This window comes from Ursus maritimus, unplaced genomic scaffold, assembly GCF_017311325.1.
Source record: "Ursus maritimus isolate PB19 unplaced genomic scaffold, ASM1731132v1 scaffold_4, whole genome shotgun sequence".
Classification (NCBI taxonomy): Eukaryota; Metazoa; Chordata; class Mammalia; order Carnivora; family Ursidae; genus Ursus; species Ursus maritimus.
In genome coordinates, this window is record NW_024426552.1 from 3,834,887 (window position 1) to 3,859,586 (window position 24,700).

Sequence of the window (24,700 nt, forward strand, 5' to 3'; positions counted from 1 at the left end):
GCAAGCTTCTACTTTTAAAGTAACAGTGAGCGTGGATATCTGTGTATGAACAACGGTCCGAACTAAGGTCCATTTCCATAGGCTAAAGTCCTGCGTGCAATCTCCCAAACCACAGCAGGCGGACATCTGTAAAGCTCTTGGCGAATATCGTCAAACTAATTTCCAGGAGGCGCGAACAAATCCTGTTCCCACCGCGAGGCCCACTCTGGCCCAGTGTGGCCAGTGTTAGGTGTTTCCAGTTAAAACCCCACTGCTTCCAGATGGACCTGAGGACCCATTTCCGTGGGAATGTCCGTGATTATCGCTCTTTGCTCCTCCTTTGCGTCTCTTCTGTCCTGCATTGTCTGGGGTGGGTCCCCATTGTCTGGGGTGGGTCCTGACGTCCGGCGTGCACTTATCTTAGTCATAAGGATCAACTCAGTTCTTAGCACCTTGTTATTGACACGTGCGGTCTCTCTATTTGGGATGTAATTCTTCACCAGGTCATTCAAACTATGTTGTGGGGGTGTTGCTTCCTTCACCATGGTGCCTTTATTTTGTTTAATATAAAGGCTGACATTTTTATAGAGTCAAATATTTCAGCCTTTACCCCTCTGGACTTGTTTGCCTTCTATTTTTAAACTTAGAAAATCCTTCTCATTCCAAAAACCAGAAGAATAACTTACATGGTCTCTGATTGTTTTTGTACACGTAACTCTGAGTTTTTTGTCATTTATTTTCAAGTATGCTATGTGCTATGAACTGAATTGTGCCCCAAAAATGCATACGTTGGGGTGTCTGGGTGGCTCAGTAGTTGAGCGTCTGCCTTCGGCTCAGGTCATGATCCCAGGGTCCTAGGATCGAGCCCCACATCCGGCTCCCTGCTCAGTGGGGAGTCTGCTTCTCCCTCTCCCGCTCCCCCTGCTTGTGCTCTCTCTCTCTGCCAATTAAATAAATAAAATCTTTTTTTTTTTAATGCATAGGTTGAAGCCACAGCTGCTAATGTGACCGTAAGGAGGGACCCTAACCCAACAGGGGTGGTGTCCTTGTAACAGGAGGCACCGGAGCTCTGCGCGCACACAGGGACAGAGCGAAAAGGTTCTGTCCACACGGCAGAGGGAGGGCCCTGCCCCAGAAAACAAACCCGCCGGCCCCTGGACGTCGGACGTCCAGCCTCCCGAGCTGAGAACGTACACTTGTGTTGCCTAAGCCGCCCCGTCTGTGGTATTCGGTTATGACAGCTCAAGCTGACAAATACGACTCGAGAGAGCGATCTAAATTGCCTTTTGCCCCTGCTTTTCTTTCCAACGGCTTTTACCGGGATCTCCCCGGAGACCGCGCTCGGGAGGAAGTGTGGCCGGCAGTCACACGGGTGACAGAGGAGGCCCGGCGGGACGCGGCCCCGGGAAGGGAGCAGCCCCTCTGGGCCCCTGCGCAGCTCCACGCCAGGATGCTTCTGGCCCCAGCCCTTCAGAAACAACACAGCAGCGATAAGAGAGATGAGGGTCCCTCCTGCTCCCCACTTTCACCTCCTGCAGGGGGGCCCCTAAGAGGAGGTGCACGGGGTGACATCTTCCAAACGAAGGCAGGAGCCGGGCTCTCTCGGCCTCCCTCCCAGAACACGGTGTGTCTCCGTGGGGCCCGGCCTCCACCTACCCCGTATGAAAGTGTCCCCTCCGACCGCCTGCAGCAGAGACGCGTTCTGAAAGGCCACGAGGAACGCGGCGGACACCTCGTGGACATCCACGTCTGCGGTGATGAGCAGGTTAAACTCCACCACGACACTGCCGTTGGCGATGCGTGTCACCTCCATCTGGACCCTGCCGGTGTCCACGAGCCGAAGCATGGCGGCTGGCAAGGAAGCCCGCACCTTTAGAGAGACCGCACGTGAAAAGAGCCGCCCACAGAGAGGAAGCCGGGTACCTGACCCCAGGGGCACCGCCTGGGAGTCCGGCCAGCAGCAAAAAGGCCAAGGCTAGAGGTCAGTGCTGGGCCCGGGCCCATGTGCCATGTCCCAAGCCCAGCAGAAGTGCCTGTGGGTCCTGAGGTCCCGGGAAGAGCCCCGTTCCCCCCCCTCCCTGGCAGAGCACATCTGCTGGCTGGTGCGGACAAGATGCCAAAGCCCTATCCTGGGGGGCACATCACACAAGGGGGGGTCAGGACAGCATTTAGAATCTGCCATTCTCAGTGCACAGCCACGGAGGGCAGGGGCTGAACGGGTGGTCATGGGGGGTGGGGACACCTCGCTCTCACTGAGTGTTTTCTAGAACAATTCCTTTACTCCTGATCCTGCAGAACCACTTCCCTCCCATTCTTCCCCCCACTTCCCCAAAACTGCTTCCTGTGAGCCTTCCTGCAGGGACAGGGCGTTCCTGCCCTTGCTTTTCACTCTACCACCTTGGACAGAATCCTACCTCGCACGCCGTGATATTCCTCCCTGGCCCCGCACAGCCAAAATGCCCAGAGAGACACACGACCATGTTGTGGCTTTAAACAGTCCACACAGCGCGAGTCCTCTATGGAAAAGTGCACCTCCAGGGTCCGGCCTCACAGAAAACCTCGCCCTCATCTGGACCCTGCGAGGGCTGGTGGCTCAAGGCACAGGCTCACGGATTCGCTTCCCAGCATTGGGACAGCCAACGTGAGCAAATCTGCTGTCACCCCACAGTCACCTGGCCACCATCATCTCCACTGGAATAGCTGCCTCTTCTCTGTCTCTGTCTCTCTGTCCTTCTGTCTCTCTTTTTTTGTCTGGGACTTTCAGAGAGCGATCTGTCACAGGCTTGGATTAAAGTCACTTTGGGTTGCATTTCGAATCCGTCTCAAAGCAAAGTTCCAGGCCCCCCGCTAAGAAGTGACAAGGGACAAGGCGCCACGTGAACCCACAACCTCCCAAAATTTGTCCTAAAGCCTTATATATGTGCTACATTGCACAATGATTTGCTATGCTGAAATTCTAGACAAACCGACAATGGTCCCCAGAAGTAGGAGAATAATGACATGGTTTGAAGAGGAAGGATTCGTCAGACATTTGAGTGCAAATGGGGTTGCCGCGGGTGACCCCCAGAGCTCTGCGGGCTGATGCTCAGTGCTGCCGCTTAGTATTACGTGTGACCATGGCGGAACCTAAAGCAGCCAGGGAATCGGACCGCCAGCAGCTCTCGAATCCATGCACTGCACCGGGAGCTGGGCACCCAGAACAAATGAGGCAGACTCCCAGATCCCGAGGAGCCCCAGAGGGACGCTTCCTGGAGGCAGCGGGGCCCATTTTATCAGCCAGTAATGTCTTTCGGGTAGAACAGAATGCAGGTGTCACGCTGGGGTGGGAGCTCGCCCCGCCCCGAGGCGGCGCTGCTGAACCCCGCAGTGAGGAAAAGCTGACTCAGAGGAGATGCCCAGGTACAAACAAGAGCACGAGATCATGACCAGCGCATCCTCTGTGCGTGGAAGGGAATCCGACCTCCAGCAAAAAAGAAGGCGGAGCTGCCGCCCGGACTGCCCTGTAACACGACAGCATCTCTGGGAGTGCGCGGACAGCAGGGGAAGCTCCAGGAGGTTAGGGAAAACACCACCAGCTTTATTCTCGCTCGCCGGGAACGGGACGCCCCACCCCCCCCCCCGCACCTGAGCGAGTGAATGGATTCGCAACACGTAGCCCGTCCGCCTGGCGGAGCGTTGGCCGTAAAGAGCAGTCAAGTGCCGCCCCCCCCCCACGCACTTGCCCGGAAGCCCCACCCAGAGAGAGAAGGGAAGGTCTCGTCTGGCATGATTCCGTGCACGTAAGGCGTGCAGGGCAGGCCGATCCACAAGGACAGCACCGCGGCGGGTGTCAGGGATGCCAGGGGCGGGGGGCGGGGACACTCGCCGCGAAGGGGCACCGGGCTTCTTTCGGGGGTGATGGGCATGTTCTGGAATGAGTGGTGACAGTTGCACCATTTCACAAATAAAACCTCAACCACGGCACTAAGCCCTTCTAAAGTGTGAATTTTAGGATCTGTGAAATAGACGTCAGTATTTTAAAACGTTTCCTTCATTAGGCTTTCTGCTCCACGGGGTCCCACCTCAATGAAGGGGGCTCGCTCAACAGCTAATAGTGCGAGGGCGGGCACAGCAGAGGGCCAGGCATGGCTCCCACCTGCCGATGCTTCTTGCGGCGGACCCAGGGGCGCCAAGCACACCCCCCCCCCCGGCACGCAGCCGGATTCCTAGCTGCCTTGGGAAATGAGGGGTCCGGAGCCCCTGCAAGTCTCCGTCCTGCTCGGCTGTGACTGGGATCCTGCCCACCTCCCTCGGCACATCCCGAAAGGAAGGCGCAGTTTCCCCAGCTCACCATCCTAAAGAACCGCTCCTGGAAGTCCAGATACTCCTTGCTGCTGGTATTGCGGAAGGCCTCCACATACCTGACGTCTGCGATTCTGACTTGGCCTCTGAGTTTCTGAGCCGCTGCAGGACGGAGAATAAACACGTCTGGAACGGTAACGCATTAGGCTGCAGTAAAAGCATTAGGTCATGTATTTGGTTGCACGTCTCCATGTCGACATTTTCCTGGTGGCCGGAAAGAACATGACATCGAGGCTGACGGTGCCCGGCACACACAGATGCAGCCCACCGACCCCAGAGGGCACCGCCCATGGCCTGAGCCCAGAGAGAGAACCTTCTGGAACCCCTCCACTCTCCTCCCTGCCCCTGTACTGCTCTTTGCGCACACACGGCATCCAGGTGATTTACCAGCAGGGACAACTTTGAGAGTGAAAGGAGCCGCTATCGATTAATTATGCTGGGGCCACAGGCATACCCCTGGCTGTCCCAGGCAAATCAAGACGTGGGGAGGCCTTGCCCCGCCGCTGTCAGAGCCCGCAGCTCACGGCAGAGTGCCCAGAGGTCCCGATTCTCTTCTCCCTCCCCCTAGAGCACTATTTCTCTGCAGCTTAAGGACAGTCCCTACTCAATTAAAATCTGTTCCCTCCACATGGGGCTTCTGGGAAGCCTTGATACAAGAACGTGATCCAGGAACATCGCCTGGCCACATCCTGGTGTCCGGCACGGCAGCCACCTCATTCAGTCCTTCACCAGATATCTGTGATGCGTCTGCTACGTGCCCAGTATTCCAGGCAGTGGAGGAAAGGCCAAGGTTCTCCTGGCAGGGGCCGAGAGTCCTGCACCCACGGCTTGTTGCCCAGGCCAAGGACGAACCACAAAGCCATCCCAGGATGCATGGCTGGATGACCCCCAAATCCATGTCCTTGGGGTTCCTGCTGTTGCGGCACCTGAGGGCCACCGGTCCAGACACAACAACTGGGGTGTGCCGCCTGATCTAAGAGCCTCAGGAGCAGGACAGGTGCACAGGTGACAAGGGACATGGACTCACCCCAGGCACGGGTCACATGCCCACGGGCAGCTCCTCCCTCCAGCAGGTGAGACTGTCCACAGTGATACTGACAGCCTAGCACCGGCTCTCAGAGGCCGCCCTGACTGACGGGTGGCCAACAGTGACCATGCTTCTCCGGAGGCTCACCATGAACCTGCCGGAGAGTGTCCTTGCACACCGTCTTCCCGGATTTCCCAGTCCACAGCTAATCAGTACTTTAAGGGACACAAACAGAACCTATAGGCTCTTCTTAATAGCCCCCTCAAGGGCTGTGCTCCCCACCTTGGAGAACACTGCCATCAGCCCTGAGACAGCTGCCCAAGATCTGAGGACCCGTCTGCAACATCAGCCAGCCCTTGGCTGTTCGAGCAAGTTAGACATTCAGGAAAACATCTGGATGACAGGTGCAAAGAAGGAGAAACAAGGGATTTATCTGAACACATAACGATCACAACTGTGATAGCTGAGCTGTCCGACTGTCTGACTTCCCACTGTCTATCTGTCCTTCCTAGAAGCCAAGTCCAGGTCCGCTGAGAGCAGAAAAAATCAATCAGAGGGCGTGCAAAACACTCAGTACACCAGCACAACACGTGTTTTCCTGCAACGTACCCATGGGACACAGGGCAGGGAGCGGCTGCCACCTCTGCGGTCAGAGTCCTGAGTGCTTTGTGCCCCTGCGTTGCCCACAATCTGCCCCTTGCCTTTCCCTGAAATGCGCCGCCTCCTGGCTGGCCTTCGCAAGCCAGCCCCGTGTGAACACAGCCAGGCATTCATTCCTAGACCGATAAGAAACCCAGTCGCGAGGGCAGAGTTAAGATGGCGGAGGAGTAGGGGACCCCTTTTTCAGCCGGTCCCCTGAGTCGAGCTGGATAGGTACCAGACCAGCCTAAATAACCACGGAATCAGCCTGAGACGCAGGAAGATACATCTGGATCTCTACAAATGAACATCCCCAGCGCTGAGTATTGAGGTACGAAGAGGGGAGCCGTGAAACCGTGCACAGATATCAGAAGATAAATGGAAGGGGGAGGGAGCCGCCGCGTTCAGGCGCCGGGAAGCGGCAGCCACCTGCACGGGGGAGCGGGCGGACTCACGGACCGGCACCCGCGAGAGAGTGGACTGAGACCGGTGAGCCAGGAGCGCGTGCCACCAGGCATCTCGCGGAACACCGGAATCCCGGTGTGCTCACTGGATCCAGACTGAGACCAGGAGCTCCCGGAGCGCACGCGGGGCGGCTGGCGGGCCACCTGCACGGTCCCTCTCTCGCTGGTTGGCTGCCACATAAATAAATAAATAAAATCTTTAAAGAAGAAGCCCACATCCCTAAGATCCCTATAAAACAAGGGGCACGGCCTGGGACCCAGTCAATAATTTGGGCTCTGGAAACCCCGCAACCTCTCTTCATCAGAATGACAAGAAGGAGAAGCCCCCCCCAGCAAAGAAAAGACAGTGATTCTGTGGCCTCTGCCACAGAAATAATGGATATGGATGTAACCAAATTATCAGAAATGGAATTCAGAGTAACGATGGTCAAAATGATGAGTAGAATTGAAAAAACTATTAACGAAAAGGTTACTGAGAATATAGAATCCCTAAGGACAGAAATGAGAGCGAATCTGACAGAAATTAAAAATTCTATGAGCCAAATGCAGGCAAAACTAGAGGCTCTGACGGCCAGGGTCGCAGAAGCAGAGGAACGGGTTAGTGAATTGGAGGATGGGTTAATAGAGGAAAAAATGAAAATAGAAGATGGTCTTAAAAAAATCCACGCCCACGAATGTAGGTTATGGGAGATTACTGACTCAATGAAACGATCCAATGTTAGAATCATCGGCATCCCCGAGGGGGTGGAGAAAAACAGAGGTCTAGAAGAGATATTTGAACAAATTGTAGCTGAAAACTTCCCTAATCTAGCAAGGGAAACAAACATTCGTGTCCAAGAGGCAGAGAGGACCCCTCCCAAGCTCAACCACGACAAACCTACGCCACGTCACGTCATAGTGCAATTCGCAAATATTAGATGCAAGGATACAGTATTGAAAGCGGCCAGGGCAAAGAAATTTCTCACGTACCAAGGCAAAAGCATCAGAATTACGTCAGACCTGTCTACACAGACCTGGAATGAGAGAAAGGGTTGGGGGAGCATATTTAAAGCTCTTTCAGAGAAAAACATGCAGCCAAGGATCCTTTATCCAGCAAGGCTGTCATTCAGAATTGATGGAGAAATAAAGACATTTCAGAATCGCCAGTCACTAACCAATTTTGTAACCACGAAACCAGCCCTACAGGAGATATTACGGGGGGTTCTATAAAAGTAAAAAGGCCCCAAGAGTGATACAGAACAGAAAGTCACAGCCAATACAAACAAAGACTTTACTGGCAACATGGCAACATTAAAATCATATCTCTCAGTAATCAGTCTTAATGTAAATGGTTTGAACCATCCCATAAAACGCCACAGGGTTGCAGATTGGATAAAAAGAAATGACCCATCCATTTGCTGTCTACAAGAGACTCATTTCGAACCCAAAGATGCATTCAGACTGAGAGTAAGGGGATGGAGTACCATCTTTCACGCAAATGGACCTCAAAAGAAAGCTGGGGTAGCAATTCTCATATCAGATAAATTGGATTTTAAACTACAGACTATAGTTAGAGATGCAGAAGGGCACTATATTATTCTTAAGGGAAGTATTCAACAAGTGGATATGACAATTATAAATATATATGCCCCCAACAGGGGAGCAGCAAGATACACAAGCCAACTCTTAACCAGAATAAAGAGACATATAAATAAAAATACATTAATAGTAGGGGACCTCAACACTCCACTCTCAGAAATAGACAGAACACCCTGGCAAAAACTAAGCAAAGAATCAAAGGCTTTGAATGCCATACTCGACGAGTTGGACCTCATAGATATATATAGAACACTACACCCCAGAACCAAAGAATACTCATTCTATTCTAATGCCCATGGAACATTCTCAAGAATAGACCATGTTCTGGGACACAAAACAGGTCTCAACCGATACCAAAAGATTGAAATTATCCCCTGCATATTCTCAGACCACAACGCTCTGAAATTGGAACTCAACCACAAGGAAAAATTTGGAAGAAACTCAAACACTTGGAGACTAAGAACCATCCTGCTCAGGAATGACTCGATAAACCAGGAAATCAAAAATCAAATTAAACAATTTATGGAGACCAATGAGAATGAAAATACAACAGTCCAAAACCTATGGGATACTGCAAAGGCAGTCCTAAGGGGGAAATACATAGCCATCCAAGCCTCACTCAAAAGAATAGAAAAATCTAAAATGCAGTTTTTATATTCTCACCTCAAGAAGCTGGAACAGCAACAGAGGGACAGGCCTAATCCACGCACGAGGAAGCAGTTGACCAAAATTAGAGCTGAAATCAATCAAGCAGAAACCAGAAGTACAGTAGAGCAGATCAACAGGACTAGAAGCTGGTTCTTTGAGAGAATCAATAAAATTGACAGACCACTGGCAAGACTTATCCAAAAGAAAAGAGAAAGGACCCAGATTATTAAAATTATGAATGAAAAAGGAGAGGTCACGACGAACACCATTGAAATTGGAAGGATTATTAGAAATTTTTATCAACAGCTATATGCCAATAAACTAAGCAATCTGGAAGAGATGGAATCCTTCCTGGAAACCTATAAACTACCAAGATTGAAACCGGAAGAAATTGATTCCTTAAACAGGCCAATTAATTATGAAGAAATTGAGTCAGTGATAAACAACCTTCCAAATAACAAAACTCCAGGCCCGGACGGTTTTCCTGGGGAATTCTACCAAACATTCAAAGAAGAAATAATACCTATTCTCCTAAAGCTATTTCAAAAAATAGAAACAGAAGGAAAGCTACCAAACTCATTCTATGAGGCCAATATTACCTTGATCCCCAAACCAGGCAAAGACCCCCTCAAAAAGGAGAATTACAGACCGATTTCCCTAATGAATATGGACGCCAAAATCCTCAACAAGATACTTGCTAATAGAATCCAACAGTACATTAAAAGGATTATCCATCACGATCAAGTGGGATTCATACCTGGGATGCAAGCGTGGTTCAATATTCGCAAATCAATCAGCGTGATACATCATATCAACAAGAAAAGACTCAGGAACCATATGATCCTCTCAATCGATGCCGAAAAAGCATTTGACAAAATACAGCATCCTTTCCTGATTAAAACCCTTCAGAGTGTAGGAATAGAAGGTACATTTCTCAATCTCATAAAAGCCATCTATGAAAAGCCTACTGCAAATATTATTCTCAATGGGGAAAAGCTGGAAGCCTTTCCCTTAAGATCAGGAACACGACAAGGATGCCCACTCTCGCCACTATTATTCAACATAGTACTAGAAGTCCTTGCAACAGCAATCAGACGACAAAAAGGGATCAAAGGTATTCAAATTGGCAAAGAAGAAGTCAAAATGTCTCTCTTTGCAGATGACATGATACTCTATATGGAAAACCCAAAAGAAGCCACTCCCAAACTATTAGAAGTTATAGAGCAATTCAGTAACGTGGCAGGATACAAAATAAATGCTCAGAAATCAGTTGCATTTCTATACACGAATAACGAGACCGAAGAAAGAGAAATTAGGGAATCCATCCCATTTACAATAGCACCAAAAACCATACGTTACCTTGGAATTAACTTAACCAGAGACGTAAAGGACCTATATTCTAGAAACTATAAATCACTCTTGAAAGACATTGAGGAAGACATAAAAAGATGGAAAGATATTCCATGCTCATGAATCGGAAGAATTAACATAGTTAAAATGTCCATGCTACCCAGAGCAATCTACACTTTCAATGCTATCCCGATCAAAATACCAAGGACATTTTTCAAAGAACTGGAACAAACAGTCCTTAAATTTGTATGGAAACAGAAAAGGCCCCGAATCTCCAAGGAACTGTTGAAAAGGAAAAACAAAGCTGGGGGCATCACAATGCCGGATTTCGAGCTGTACTACAAAGCTGTGATCACAAAGACAGCATGGTACTGGCACAAAAACAGACACATAGACCAATGGAACAGAATAGAGAGCCCAGAAATGGACCCTCGGCTCTTTGGGCAACTAATATTTGATAAAGCAGGAAAAAACATCCGGTGGGAAAAAGACAGTCTCTTCAATAAATGGTGCTGGGAAAATTGGACAGCTACATGCAAGAGAATGAAACTTGACCACTATCTCACACCATACACAAAAATAAACTCCAAATGGATGAAAGACCTCGATGTGAGACAGGAATCCATCAAAATTCTAGAGGAGAACATAGGCAGCAACCTCTACGACATCGGCCAAAGCAACCTTTTTCATGATACATCCCCAAAGGCAAGAGAAACAAAAGATAAAATGAATTTATGGGACTTCATCAAGATTAAAAGTTTCTGCACAGCCAAGGAAACAGTCAGAAAAACTAAGAGGCAGCCCACGGAATGGGAGAATATATTTGCAAATGACACTACAGATAAAGGACTGGTATCCAAGATCTACAAAGAACTTCTCAAACTCAATACACGAGAAACAAATAAACAAATCAAAAAATGGGCAGAAGATATGAACAGACACTTTTCCAATGAAGACATACAAATGGCTAACAGACACATGAAAAAATGTTCAAAATCATTAGCCATCAGGGAAATTCAAATCAAAACCACACTGAGATACCACCTTATGCCAGTTAGAATGGCAAAAATAGACAAGGCAAGAAACAACAATTGTTGGAGAGGATGTGGAGAAAGGGGATCCCTCCTACATTGTTGGTGGGAATGCAAGTTGGTACAGCCACTCTGGAAAACGGTGTGGAGGTCCCTTAAAAAGTTAAAAATTGAGCTACCCTATGATCCAGCCATTGCACTACTGGGTGTTTACCCCAAAGATACAGACGTAGTGAAGAGAAGGGCCATATGCACCCCAATGTTCATAGCAGCATTGTCCACAATAGCTAAATCATGGAAGGAGCCGAGATGCCCTTCAACAGATGACTGGATTAAGAAGTTGTGGTCCATATATACAATGGAATATTACTCAGCTATCAGAAAGAACGAGTTCTCAACATTTGCTACAACATGGACGGCACTGGAGGAGATAATGCTAAGTGAAATAAGTCAAGCAGAGAAAGACAATTATCATATGATTTCTCTCATCTATGGAACATAAGAACTAGGAAGATCGGTAGGGGAAGAAAGGGATAAAGAAAGGGGGGGTAATCAGAAGGGGGAATGAAACATGAGACTGTGGACTCTGAGAAACAAACTGAGGACTTCAGAGGGGAGGGGGGTGGGGGAATGGGATAGACCGGTGATGGGTAGTAAGGAGGGCACGTATTGCATGGTGCACTGGGTGTTATACGCAACTAATGAATCATCGAGCTTTACATCGGAAACCGGGGATGTACTGTATGGTGACTAACATAATAAAAAAAATCATTAAAAAAAAAAAAGAAACCCAGTCGCTCACAAAGGAATCCAGCTCGTTTGGACCTGAACGCACTGAAAATCGTTCTCATGCTTGTTCCCTCCCCTTAAGAACAAGTGGCAACAAGCGTTTCTGAGACCTATTACCTGTCCTCACTTTCAGGCGGGCCTTGGCGCTTCCTGGCCCACAGGCTTCGGCCGCTATCTCGACCAGGTGCAAGACGCCAGGCTCCAGACCCGACAGTGTCAGGCTTGAGTTCCGGGTCTCCAGGTGCACCGCGGGGCTCCGCATGGGGGTCAGGGTGAGCTGGAAGGTGGGGTGCAGGGTGAGATCCGCCACCCATGCCACGTGGAAGCTGGTGCTGGTCACATTGGAGACGGTGACCCTTTCGATGGGGACAGGAACTGGGAGGTGGATATAAACACCGAGAAGATGGAAATCAATCCAGTGTTTCAAGGAGAGAGGACCAGAGAAGCCTCACCGAACACCAACATCAAATACACTACTTGGGGACACCAGCCCAGGGAAGGCCTACGAAGTCCCCTCCTGCTACAGCCGTGTGTGTGGTGCAGGCTCCCCGGATGGCCCTCCTGAGCCCCAGGCTCCCTGGGACGGCCCTCCCACCTCTTCAGTTTGGGTTTCTCTCTGCCACTGAGGCCTCTGGTCTTCCCCAGAGCAAACCTCCTGCACAGATTCTGGGCGGCTCTTCCAGAGGGGGAACCCTCCACCCCTGAGGGGACTCACAGGTGGCCCCTGCTGGGTCCAGAGCCATTCCTGCAGGGTGACTCCGGGGGCGCTCATCTTGGAAGCTACTGGGGCTTAAATCTCATCTTGGAAGCTACACTGCTCAGCAGAGAAGTGCACTAACGGAGCCACATTTAACCATTAGTTCTATTTGGATGGACCCAGGGTCGGGCTAGCGCACCGAGCTCACAGCGATGCCAGCGTGGCCTCCTCTGTGGGAGCTGCACGGCCAGGCCCCTTTCCTGTGCAGGGCTAGCTCCCACAGTGCCACCCCGGGACCTTGGCAATGGCTTAGCCCTCTGCGTGGTGTAAACGTGACTGCTGGGGGTCCACACAGCAGGGAGCCTGCACCGGGCTCAAGGGTACTGCGCTGCTGGGGAGGCGTGGGAATGCTGGGGTGTGCGACACTTCTGGGGGATGTCCCGCAGTGGTTGAGACACACGCACTCCACAGGCTCCTCCCGGTCCCCGACTTCCTTCTCCTGCCGTGGGCAACCAGAAGGCTTGGAACAGGAAGGAGAGAAGAATGCATGGGGACCAGGTTCCTGTCCTAACAAGACAGAAGCCACCACCAGGGACCGGGCTGCCCTGTACCCCACTTGGCCTCGCCGTCTGATGAGCAATGCACCTGACTCAAAGGGCTTTGACTCAATGACTATGTGAGCCCTTGCCAACCGGAGCGCAACTGTTTGCCGGTGTGCTGCGGCCTCAGGGCACATGTCCCCTAGGACACGTCATCCGAGGCACTCACCACAGGCCGGAAGCCTCAGAGACTCGGGCGTGGGGGCTAAGGGCAGGTCTGGGGAGCTGGAGGGCCCCAGGCCCAAGTGCTGCGGCTCTGCGGGGTCCAGAGGTGGTGGTGCATCCCAAGAGGAGAGACTGGCGTGCCGCTCGATGGGGTCTGTAGGGCTCTCAGCAGGAGTGGGCCAGAAGGACGGTTCTGTGGTGGAGTTCCTTGCTAACCATCCAGTGGTGTCCAGCAAGCCATTCATGGTCCCAGGAGGGGAGCTGGGGGTTGTCCCCGGAGCCCTGCTGGCTGTCCACTGGCCGGTCACCAAGCCTGGGGCCATTCTGGGCACCTCGTCCTCCACGCCTTGCCCTGTACTGTTCCTGTCCTGCTTGACCACGCCGCTGCCCCCTCTCCTGGGTGGGGGCCCTGGGGTCTGGGCCTGGCCTGCTGTAGGGGTGTCCCAGGGGCGCCCAGGGCTGGGCCACGAGATGGGAGTCTCCCGGTCAAGGACTATTGTTCCTGTGCTGAGCACTGGGGCTGTTACACCTGTTGCTGGAGCCAGGATACCCCCCGTGGGGTTCACCACGTCACCTGCCGAGACACACATCCACTCTCAGAGGGGACATCTGGTCCAAAAACCCTAAGCAAAACCCACCGGATGCCACCCGCGAGCAAGAGCCCCCCAGGTGGGCCCCAAGTGGGGACACAGGCTGTCTCGTTGGGGGTTACAGGATGAATGTTTAGTGGGGCCCATGTCCGCAGCCTCCCACATGCTCTCAGAGCGGGAGGCAGGGCCTCTCCATTTGACAAATGAGAACTCTCAGACGTGCCCAGAGCGGAACGCTTCCTGGATGGCTGCTGAGCTGGGACCTAAGTGCAGGGCTCCATTCTCACTGGCCTCAGGTGAATCCACCTGGCCCGTGCGGAAATGGGGCAATTTCTCTAGATCTGTGCTCAGTGCAGGGCTTGGTGCCGACCACCGTCACCAGCCTGCCGGACATCACACGAATAAGGAAAGAATACAGGACGGCAGCCTGCAGATATTAGAAACAATATGGGATACCAGGTCCCCGGGATGGGGCTCACCCTCGCAGGCCCGGCCTGCGCGGGAGGGGTTGGCGTCCCGGGCGGTCCGGCACCGACAGGTGTAGGAGCCCTCGAGGTTGATGCACTGGGCAGCAGGGGAGCAGTCGTGCCCCAGGCTGTCTGCACACTCGTCCCAATCTGCCGGGGGAGCAGGAGAGACACAGGACAGAGCCAGTGAGAAACGGCCAGAAGCTACTCAGAAAATAAAACAGCAACGGAGCAGAGCTCTTCCCAGGCATCTCTGCAGCAAACCGTCAGAGGGATGCAGGCTGGGAGTCAGCGGCGTGCCCTTGGCATCCAGCAGCACTGGGAGGGAGGCCCCGCACAGAGGCCCCCCCCCCCAAAGCCTGTCCCTGACCCAAGATAGCACATCTGCCCCTGCCGCCTCCACTGCCGGCTTGCTGATTTGGGGGCAAAGACTAGGGGATGTTGGTTCCTTCTGGAGCAATTAGCACCCACTGGTGTGAATGCATTCCTCTCGTTTATTCTTTGTTCCCAGACTCCCCAAAACGGGATGCTTTCCCTTCTCTCTGATGTGCCAACATCTCCTAACATTCAGCACTTCAACAAAAAAAAATAACCAAGCCCGAAAAGTCTGGTTAAGTATAACATGCACTTCTAGTAACACAGATAAGAATGGCCCTGGAACACCTGCTGGGAAACTAAGAATCCCAAAGACCCCATGTCACTGGGAACCCTTCTGAGCTAAGCAAGGAAGAGTGTTAGGTAAGGGAGTCGACCCCCCCAGGGGCCCCCTGTGCTTGCTCATGCACCACACCCGCCACAGCCTGGTAATTTCCAACCAGCGGCAGCCAGGACTAGCATCAGTCAAACCGTGAAAGTAGGTTGCTGGGGATCCCCGTTCCCTTCCTTCTCCTGCCCTCTCCCATCCCCTCTTCCAGTCCCCCTAGTGACCGCCATCCCCACTCTTATAAGGAAACACCTGAGGGTGTCCCACATCTTGACACGTGACTGACGGACAAAGTGCTACATGTAATACGTGTGATTTAAGGCATGAATGTCTCCAGCTGTATTCCAGGCTCGGAGGAGCTGAGGGGCAGTTTTCCCACACCCCAGAATCCATCCTTCAGCTCCCTGCCTGTCGCACCCGCCCCAGGGGAGCAGGTGGCTGGGAATGGAGTCGTCTCTGCCGGAGAGGGCTGGGGCACCCGCCCAGGCTGGGCTGGGCTGGACGGCCGTGCGTGCCGAGGCCGGTCACAACGCCCTTCCGCACCAGTCTCCCCAGAGCTGTAGGGAGAAGGGCCTGATCCGTGCTCGGCGTGCCAGAGGAGCTGGGACTCAGCCCGGATTGAAGGCAGGACAGGGGATGAGTTGTTTTGTACAGAGAAAACCCAACATCCACGTGCTCTCCGCTCCTGCTGTGGTTTTCAGTTCAGCCTCATGTGAGCTTCACAGAAACAGCTCCCTGAGAGACCAGGTTCACCAGCTGATGCGACAGTTACCCCCCACTCCCCACCTGGGGCTCCTGAATAGGCAGGGCCCTGGTGTCTCTGCCCCCGGGTCTTCCTGGAGCCCTGCCCCACCTCCAGCCTGCAGGCAGCTCGAGGAGTTTTGGGGATGGAGCCCAGGCTGGCCTGGCAGCAGGGCCCTGAGGAGAGCAGAGGTCGAGACCGGAGCTCGGAGCTCGCACCACTGAACACCTGGTGGCTATTTTTAGTCGTGGTGAGTCACCGAGCCTTTGCTCCCCTGGCACGCAGCTGGCTAGCAAGCCCAGAGTCAGGCACGACAGCTTCTTGCATTAAAGCCCCAGGCCAGGTGGTTCTCGAGTTTAGAGGGAGGAGGCAGGTCTGTGGTGAGAGTTGCCAGGTGGCCTTGGCACCTTCTGGACCCGCCAGCCGAGGACGCGGGCAGGGGCCCCGAGCGTGGGGCCGCGCTCTGCTCCTGCCAGCCGCGCAGCTGGGGCGAGGCTGAGCAGGCCCCCGGAGGGTGCGGCTCATAGGAACAGGGTGCTGCTCAGCAAGGGGCCCGCCCTCCTGGAGGAAGACCAAGGACACGTGGCCACCCAGTGACCCCCCTCCCCCCGCAACAGATGGGCCTCAGGGAGAAGCTGAGGTCATGACAACATGACCCCCCACGCTGTTGGGACATGTTGACTCATGGCAGGCGAGAGCCCCCAAATCACCCAGGAATGCTCTGAGGCCGCCAACAATAGCATTTCTGTGCGAGCCACAGAGGAGGGGGCTCTCTGGGCTGTGGTTCATTGGCGTTCTGTGGACTAGCCGGGCATGTGCTTCTCCTCCAGTCGGCCGCCCGCGGGGCTGGGGCGCTCCTGGGGAGGGCTCAGGCCTGGGCTGCCTGCCGGAGTGGGGGCTGTGGATGGCAGGGGGAGGGAGGGCTGCCTGCAGGTTCCGGTGACAACAGCCAGCAGTCACTGGGTCAGAAGACCCTGCACGGGGCCAGGTGCCCCCCACCCCAGTCACTGGGCAGAAGAGGGGTCCCAGCCCCAGGGGGCCTCCCACAGCCACCCTTCAGCAAACAGCCCACTGTCAGGCAGGGAGCCTACAGGGTGAGAGGTAACTGCTGAGGGGTTTCTGGAACACTTCACATGACCTGCTAACAACCCTAGAACACTAGCGACGAAGGTGCCTCTTCTCTGCATTGCTTCTTGGAGGCCGCCTTCAGACCCCAAGAGCTTCCAGGCTGGCTGGAAACCACGGGGCTCATTCACACACTTCTAGAGGCCAAAGTCCAGAGTCGAGGTGTGGCAGGGCCTCCCTCCCTCTGGGGCTCTGGGAGGGGGTCCTCCCTGCCTCTTCCAGCGTCTGGGCTCCCTGTGTTCCCGGGCTCGTGGCCTCCAGCCTCTGCCTCCGTCTCCACGTGGCCTTCTCCTATGTATCTGGGTCTCTCCTCCTCCGTGTCTTCTAATTCAGGGCCCTCCCCTGATCCGGGATGATCTCAGATCCTTACCTGACTTTTATCTGCAAAGACCCTTCTTCCAAACAAAGCCTGAAGTTCTAGGTGGACATTTCTTTTGGGGGCCACGACTCAACACACTGGCAAGGATCTGGAGTAAACTAAAGCCTGGTGCACAGGGACAGGCTGGGGAGTAGCCGGAAGGGCTGGCTGGGCCACCAAAAGATTGCTCAGAGCTGGTCTCAGGTGGGTCCTGGGGGTGTCCGCTGAGGACGCCCCCACAGGGCTCCCCGTGCCTGCCCTGCATTTAGCCCCCGAGCCTAGGTAAGCAGGCCTCCCAGGTGCAGGGGACCCCTGCCATCTCCATCCCTGAGGGTGAGTGACAGAGCAGCCCCCAGGCTAAGCAGGCAGGGGTTTTCCAGGTGTGACTTCAGATGTGACAGTCCCATGGCCTTCCCTGCATCCTTGGGGAGGGAGGTTAGGACAGCAAGCCAGAACACAGCCAAGCCCAGAGATAACAGCTCGCTCTCAGACACCCCTTCCCCAGACGGAGCCCCAGGCAGGCTAGCGGACGTGGAGGCTGCAGGTGCTCTCGCTGCGGGGAACTTCACCCCCGGGTATGAGCAGCAAAACCTTTCTTACATGTCAGCATGTCTCTCTATCTCACTCTCTATCTCTCTGTCTCTGTCTCTCTCCATGTCTGTCTGTCTCTGTCTCTCCCCTGTCTCTCTGTCTCTTTCCATGTCTCCATCTCTATCTGTCTCTCCCTATGTCTAGATCTCTGTTTCTATATCTCTGTCTCTGTTTCTCTCTTCTCTACCTCTATTTCTGACTCTGTCTCTCTTCTCCGCACCTCCCCCCAATCTCCTCTCTCTCTGTCTCTGGGTCTCTCCCCCTCCCCTGATCTGTGACTTCCTGCCTCAAGGCAACATCAAGTAAAATTACATAACGTCTGGGCCGAGGAACTAGACGCCCGCATTAGCAGGTGGCAAGGCGGCCGTGTGCAGGGCCCTGACGCAGAGTCAGCGCCCAGTGCCCATCCCCTCCAGGGTCCTCCAGGGCCCTGCCCCAACTTGTGTTCTGGGCCATCTGCGGGAATGAGCTCCCCCTGGGGTTCCTCTCCCGCCCGGAGCAGGGAGGTGTGGGATGTAGACGGACTGCCAGCTTCTGTACAGGAACACAGAGCAAGGATACGAATTTCACGTACTTGATCAGTCGTTTACAATAAAGCAAACGTGGACCTGCAATAACGTGGCTGGGCCTCTCCGGGGCCTGGTGGCAGACTTGGGTGTGGAGGGGAACCGACCTTGCATGCGTGTCCCCTGCGGGTCGATCTGGAACACCGTGCTTGCCAGCAGAGGTGGGAGCATGGGGGCCAGCGTGGAGACTCCCACTGGGAACTCGGGGTCCCGAAACGTCAGCCTGAGCGTCACCACCACGCTTCCGGCCTGGAGGGAGACGATCCGCACCGTCAGCTTCCCCCTCCTGTACAGGTCGGATACTGCCGGCGGGAAGGAGTTTTCAACCTAGTGGAGAAGAGGCAACAGACGCTCAGAGCAGATGCTTCCATCGGCGTCTTCAAAACCATGAAGGGGGGCCCGTGCGACGGACGGATGGTGCACAGAATCTGTCCCCCTCACGACCAAGACGAGGTGCCCAGCAACCAGCCCCTCGGGGCAAGCAGAGACGCCCCAGCTCCCCGCACCCCTGTCAGGCCTCCCCAGGGACAGCCAGGCAGGGCCCGATCGCTCTTTGTGAGAATCCACGGGAACCTACAATCGGGCTCGCCGTCACGGAGCAGGAGACACCCTGAAAATCAGCGTGCAGGTAACGTGTGTGTGAGACAGACAGACCGTGAGTGGCTATTTGGAGACACCCCCTTCCTGGCTGAATCCCCAGGGAAACACCCAGGCAAGCAGGCGCTCAGTGCCAGCATGCCCAGCGCGGGAGGCCAGCTTGGCCCCACCCCATCCCCCCACCATGCCTGCACACGTGCGAGAATCACCAGACAGGTGAAGGAGGAGAGACACCCTCCTTCCGTCTGTCCCACGTCTACACATCTTGCAAGCAGAAGTGCTAACTGCCCTTTTGCTCCGAAGTCTCTTTCTAAGACGTCTGTGGGGTGAACAGCCTCAGGGGAGAGACAGTGGCCCCTTCAGAGCAAAGGGCAGAGTTGTTCACGTCTGCCTCCGTAAAGATAGTGTCCCTTTCTGGAGCAACGTTAGGCAGATTTGCTCCTGGCCCTTTACAAGATTCAGTTTCCCTAAGCTCAGAGCTCCCCGGCTGTGACCTGCTATGTGCACCCCAACCCCGGGCCCCTCCATGTCACCCCTGTGGGACTTGGCACCCAGAGGGAACTGTCACCAGTGTGATGTTCCCGCTGCCCACTCCACTGTGGGGGATAAAGCCCTCGGTCTCCACCCCAGAACCCCACGTCGTCCACCAGCACCACCTGACAGGAACAGCCTAACTTACCAGTTTGCAGGAAAGATAAAATCTTAGACCATTCATGGTTCTCCACGGTTTAGCAAGTCCCTTTGCTCTCTAATTGGTCTGTCCACCCAAGGGTAGACAGTGTTAGCCACTGGCCTGGTCCTCCCGGGCTCTGTGCTGTTGTCCCCTGCTAGCCACGGGGAGGGATGGATGCCAGGATCCCTGGTAAATGCCTCCCCAGTGCAGCCACTCCAAAGCAGGGCGAGAGATAGATACCCAGGCCCCCCAAGATGGAAGGTTCCACGGAAAACCCGGCTGCACCAGCAAAAGCCCATTTGAACCAAAGCATGGTTTTCAAAGACAGTTGGCCACAAATCTAGATTCAGTGCTGCATAAGGGGGAGCGTTTGGGTAATTAGTGCGGGGTCTGGGCTGGGGTGGTGCAGTCGCTTAGGAGGGGCTCAGCGCCGGGGCTGGCGTGTGCAGGTGTCTCGCTCGGACGCCCCCGCAGGGCACCATGTTTGAGCTCCGGTTTTACCTCGCCGAGCAGCTGTCGAGAAAAGTCCTGGAACTCGGGGCTGCTGTGATTAAGCAGCTCCTTCGTCACGTTGCGGTTTAGGACGCGGATGGTGACTTCGAAGACGCGGGCGTCTGCAACAGCAATAACACACATTAGCCAAAATCGGTGATGCACAGTCACATGGTTTGCAGGCCCTGTTCCCCAGAAAGTCTCTTCTTCTGGGGGATGTTTGTTATATCTTCCATGACACATGGAGGCAGGAGTCCGGGACAGGGAGCCGCGGTGGGGGACACGGAGGGAAGGACGGTTTACCTCTGTGCTGGAGGGAAGGAGCCTCCCGACACACACAGGCTTCTAAGCCAGAGCAGGGGCCGGCAGGACAGGAGCAGATGTCCCACGCCATCAGGAACCCGGACTCAGCCACCACACACAGGGTCTGAAGGCCCCTCCCGCCATCTGTCACCCCACGTGGCTGCTGCCTTCCCGTCCCACTCACACGCATGGCCAGCCAGGTCCTCACGCGGGTCCCACCCAGGCCCCAGCACTTGGAGACCAATGCACCCCGTTCGCCCAGGACTCTCCAGGTGTGCGCCCCGCAAGTCCCACCTGGAGAACCTCCTCTGTCCCCGGCAAACCAGTCGGGGCGGTCGCCCTGCGAGGGAGGCACCCTTCACTTGGACATAAGCAAAGCTGGACAAGTATGATGGGACGGGGAACACGTGTCTCTTTCATCACCGAAAGTGAACCCAACATCCACCGCAGGTCCCGCCACGTCTCTGCTTCTCTGATGACCTAAGAGCCGCTCTCCCCGTACGAGCAAGTTGAGCCCAAGGCGCAGTTTATCACCACTGTGTGCAGGCGCCACAAAGGGCCACAGAAAGGTCACCAGGTTGTATACTGTGTGTTTCCAGATGAGGGGCCCTCTGGACCCTCGCCCATCTTCAGGGCAGGAAGAGTCCCTATGATGTCAGCCTCGACCCTCCCACAGCACAAATCCTCCTGGTCAGTGCCCACCCATGCCCGGGGAATCCGAATTCTCTGCGAGGCTCTGTATCCACTGCGGCCATTATGTCCACCGCCGCCCTAGGTGGCCGGCTCCTATCACGGCTGAATTAATTAGATAGAGAGCCTGGAAGGTGAATCGAGCTCCTTAACAGAGCAGTGTGCACACAAACGGCATTTTTACAATACGGAGAAGGAAAAGAAAACCAAGGCTGGGGAAAGAAGAGAGTTCAGGAGTCTTCTGGAACTTTCCCGAGGGCACAGGTTGGAAAGTTCCCAGGGCACGTCCTGCTAGACAAGAAGTTGCTCAGTACATTATCCTTTCTGAGATGAGCTGGGGAGAGAGCAGGGGGCGAGGGACAGCAGCGAGCAGGGCATGGGGAGCACTGGGGTGTGCCCTCACTCCCAGGATGACCTAGGGAACAGGGTGCTCCCTCTACTTACTCCCCGCAGTACCTGGAAAACAGAATGAGCAGATAAGGTGCTGCCTGCTCCGGAATCAGAAGCCTCATGCCCCAAGGTTCGCGTGTTTCATGGCTGGGGCGGCGGGGGAGCCCTCTGGGTGCCCGTTCTACGAGCTATGACAGTTTAGCAAGGGCCAGCCCCCAATTGGCTCACAAAGGGCAGAGGGCCATGTCCTCAAAGGCCTGCTCATGCCATCCCTCATTCATTCACTGCCCTGGCACTGGCACTAATCTCTACTTCAGACAGACCCCACAGAGTGTCACATGCCGTGGTATCTGTGCTCTGTCCCCAGACCAGCATGTCTGGGCGCTCCACCGTCCCCAGCCAGCAGCCAGCCCAGGACACAGTTCCCGCCCCCAGCGCCAGACCTGACCAAGGCCTGCCCCACTCAGGGACCGCCAGGCCAGGCCGAAAGGAGAGGGAGTCATGAGATGGGGCAAGGTCAGCCCCCTGCAGAGCGCCCCCCCAACCCCAGCCACACCCACTGCCCTTTCCAGAGCTGACTCGCTGGTTCACACCCATAACGTGTTTGTTTGGGTGAGAGGAAGTTGCTTCATGGACCCATCCGGGGGGCACTGCGCTAGCTGGCCAGGTGCCTCATGTGGGACATAAAACAGGCCCGTGAGGATTTCACATGATGCTCAGCTCTGGTCTGGGAGCTCAGCCCTGTGAACTCGGTGTCACAGGAGTTCTTTCAGTGCATGAACGCCGCGGCCATGTTCGCTTTATTACACTTTCTTCTCTGTGCTCTCTGACTGCTAAGTCCTTCTAACCAGAAGATGGGCTCCCACAGTCCCTGGTCACCTCAGGTGTGAGAGTGAGCCCCCCTGGGCAGGACGAGATGTAGGGGCGTGAGGGGAGCCGTGAAGACCGCAGACAGCCACCACGGCACTGCTCTGAGGACAGAGAGCCCCCACCGCCCCCCAGGGAGGGTGGCACCAGGCCGGCGACAGCCTCTGCCCTGAGAATAGAGCGAAGGAGGATGTGCATCTCGGGGCCGACAGGATGAAGGTGGGACCACAGCCTCACAGGTGACAAGCGGAGCACGTGCCAGTGCACCTACCTGTTCTGACAGTCAGCGTGGCCGTGACATTGGCCCCGCATGCCTGGTAGCTGGTCTTCACCACATACAGCTCTCCGGCCTCCAGCCCAGCCACCTGCAGGGTCCTGCCCGTGGTCCTGGCGCTCCGGAGGAGCTCCCCCGCCTTGTAAACCCGCACAAGGAACGTGCGGGGCCGGGTGGAATTTAAACTCCAGGACACCCGGAAGCTGCTGCTGGTGACGTTGAGGGTCACGTAGTCCCGGATGGGAGGGCAGTCTGTGAGCACAGAACAAGTGAGATCAGCAAACCAAAGCAAAATCCATCAGTGGGAAAACGTCAGATGCGACAGAACACTCCTGCACAGCAAGGAGACCACCCACGAAGTGAAAAGACAAGCTACAGAACGGGAGACGACAGTCACAAACCATACGTCTGATAAGGGGCCGATACCCACAACGTGTAAAGAACTCCTACAACCCCATAGCAAAAAAACAAAACAAACAGAAAACCCACAATCCAATTAAAATACGGGCAAAGGATCTGAACAGACATTTCTCCAAAGAAGACATCAGATGGCCAACAGACACGCGTGCTCGCCGTCACTGGTCATCAGGGAAACGCAGATCAAAACCACAGAGAGACACCGCCTCACAGCTGTCCCAACAGCTAAAAACAAAACCACGAGAGACAAGCTGCTGGCGGGATGTAGACAGAGGGGAGCCCTCCTGCGCCGTTGGTGGGAATGGGGTGCAGCCACTCTGGAGACAGTGCGGAGGTTCCTCAAAACATTCAAAATAGGATGACCATAGGGTCCAGCAGTCCCACTGCCAGGCGCGTAGCCACATGGATGGAGACCACACGGCCCGGATTGTCCCAGCCTCCGGAGGACACCTGTGGCCGCCTCCATCTGGGCGTCCAGGAAGAGCTCAGTTCCGTCCAGAACTGAGCTCTTCTTCCGCTAGCTTTCAAGGCCACAACTGGCAGGACAGTGCCACGTGTTGGAAGGCCTTGATGGGGCTGCCCGTCAACCATCTTCCAACATTCAAAGGCTGATCCCACCTCTGGGACCCGGAGAAAATGGTCCTTCGACCCCTTCCCTCCGTCTTCGCTCTGACATGGATTTTCATCCTTCGGTCACAGGACACCTCGTTGCCCACTAGCTTTCCGATGTATTCCTCTTAAAAAGTGTCCCCAGAAAATACTGTTTGATTCTTGACCTTGCGTGATCCGAGGGCACTGCTACCTGAGGCCTCCCCATCCTGCAGCCGTGAGCCAGACCTGGGACCTGACATTTGTCTGGGCAACGCACATCATCTTCCCCGTGTCCACGGGTCTGGACCCTCGTTTCTTCCGGGCAACCCTGACCATCTCTGGCGAAGCAGTTCGGAGGCTACTGGGGATCCTGCCTTTCCTGTGGTCTCCCGGGGCGGCCTCTGCTCCTCTTTTCCCTTGAGCCCGTCGGCTTGACTCCTGAAGCTTGGAAAGGTAGAAATGCTGAGGATTCGAGCCAAGGTTCTGAGCCTCCAATTGTCAGAAGCCTGACTGCCAGTGAGGAGCGTTGGCACGGGTGAAGCGAACGGCTGCGTCCCGCCGGCCCTGGCTGTCTCTCCCGCCGGCAGCCCTGCCCTCACCAAGCGCCAGGCTTGGGAGACGGCTCTTCATGGAGCTGAGTAGCTATTAGGTGCCAGCTGGGAAGGAGACCATGTCGGAAGGAGTGAGGGTGACCTTGAATACAGTTCCACCTGATCCTAAAACGGGACGTGTCCCGGAATAGCAGGCGGGAGCCGTGAGGTACATCTGATGACTTTTGTTCTGTCAAGAATCCAGCCGCCCTGCATGCCACTAATTGGATGACTAATTTCACTAGAAAAGCAGCTGAAACTTGTGCTGGATTTTCCACGGGTTTGTACCTCCAAACCCTCCCAGCAGACTGCTCATTTATATTAAGCCTCTAAATGGAAAACACATGCTGTTCCCCTTAGCAGTTGG

The 24,700-nt window shown here is 54.8% G+C and overlaps 1 protein-coding gene across 1 annotated transcript in view; it reads right to left on the minus strand.

Moving 5' to 3' along the window:
• Positions 1-24,700, minus strand: part of UMODL1 (uromodulin like 1) — a 66,304-nt gene that overhangs the window by 20,437 nt on the left and 21,167 nt on the right. The window contains exons 7-14 of the mRNA XM_040621884.1: positions 22,733-22,987; positions 20,221-20,333; positions 18,557-18,776; positions 14,377-14,514; positions 13,312-13,881; positions 11,964-12,221; positions 4,310-4,422; positions 1,636-1,849 (exon numbers count right to left, since the gene is read on the minus strand). Of these exons, the coding sequence (XP_040477818.1) occupies positions 1,636-1,849; positions 4,310-4,422; positions 11,964-12,221; positions 13,312-13,881; positions 14,377-14,514; positions 18,557-18,776; positions 20,221-20,333; positions 22,733-22,987 (1,881 nt within the window). The remainder of the gene's footprint in view (positions 1-1,635; positions 1,850-4,309; positions 4,423-11,963; positions 12,222-13,311; positions 13,882-14,376; positions 14,515-18,556; positions 18,777-20,220; positions 20,334-22,732; positions 22,988-24,700) is intronic.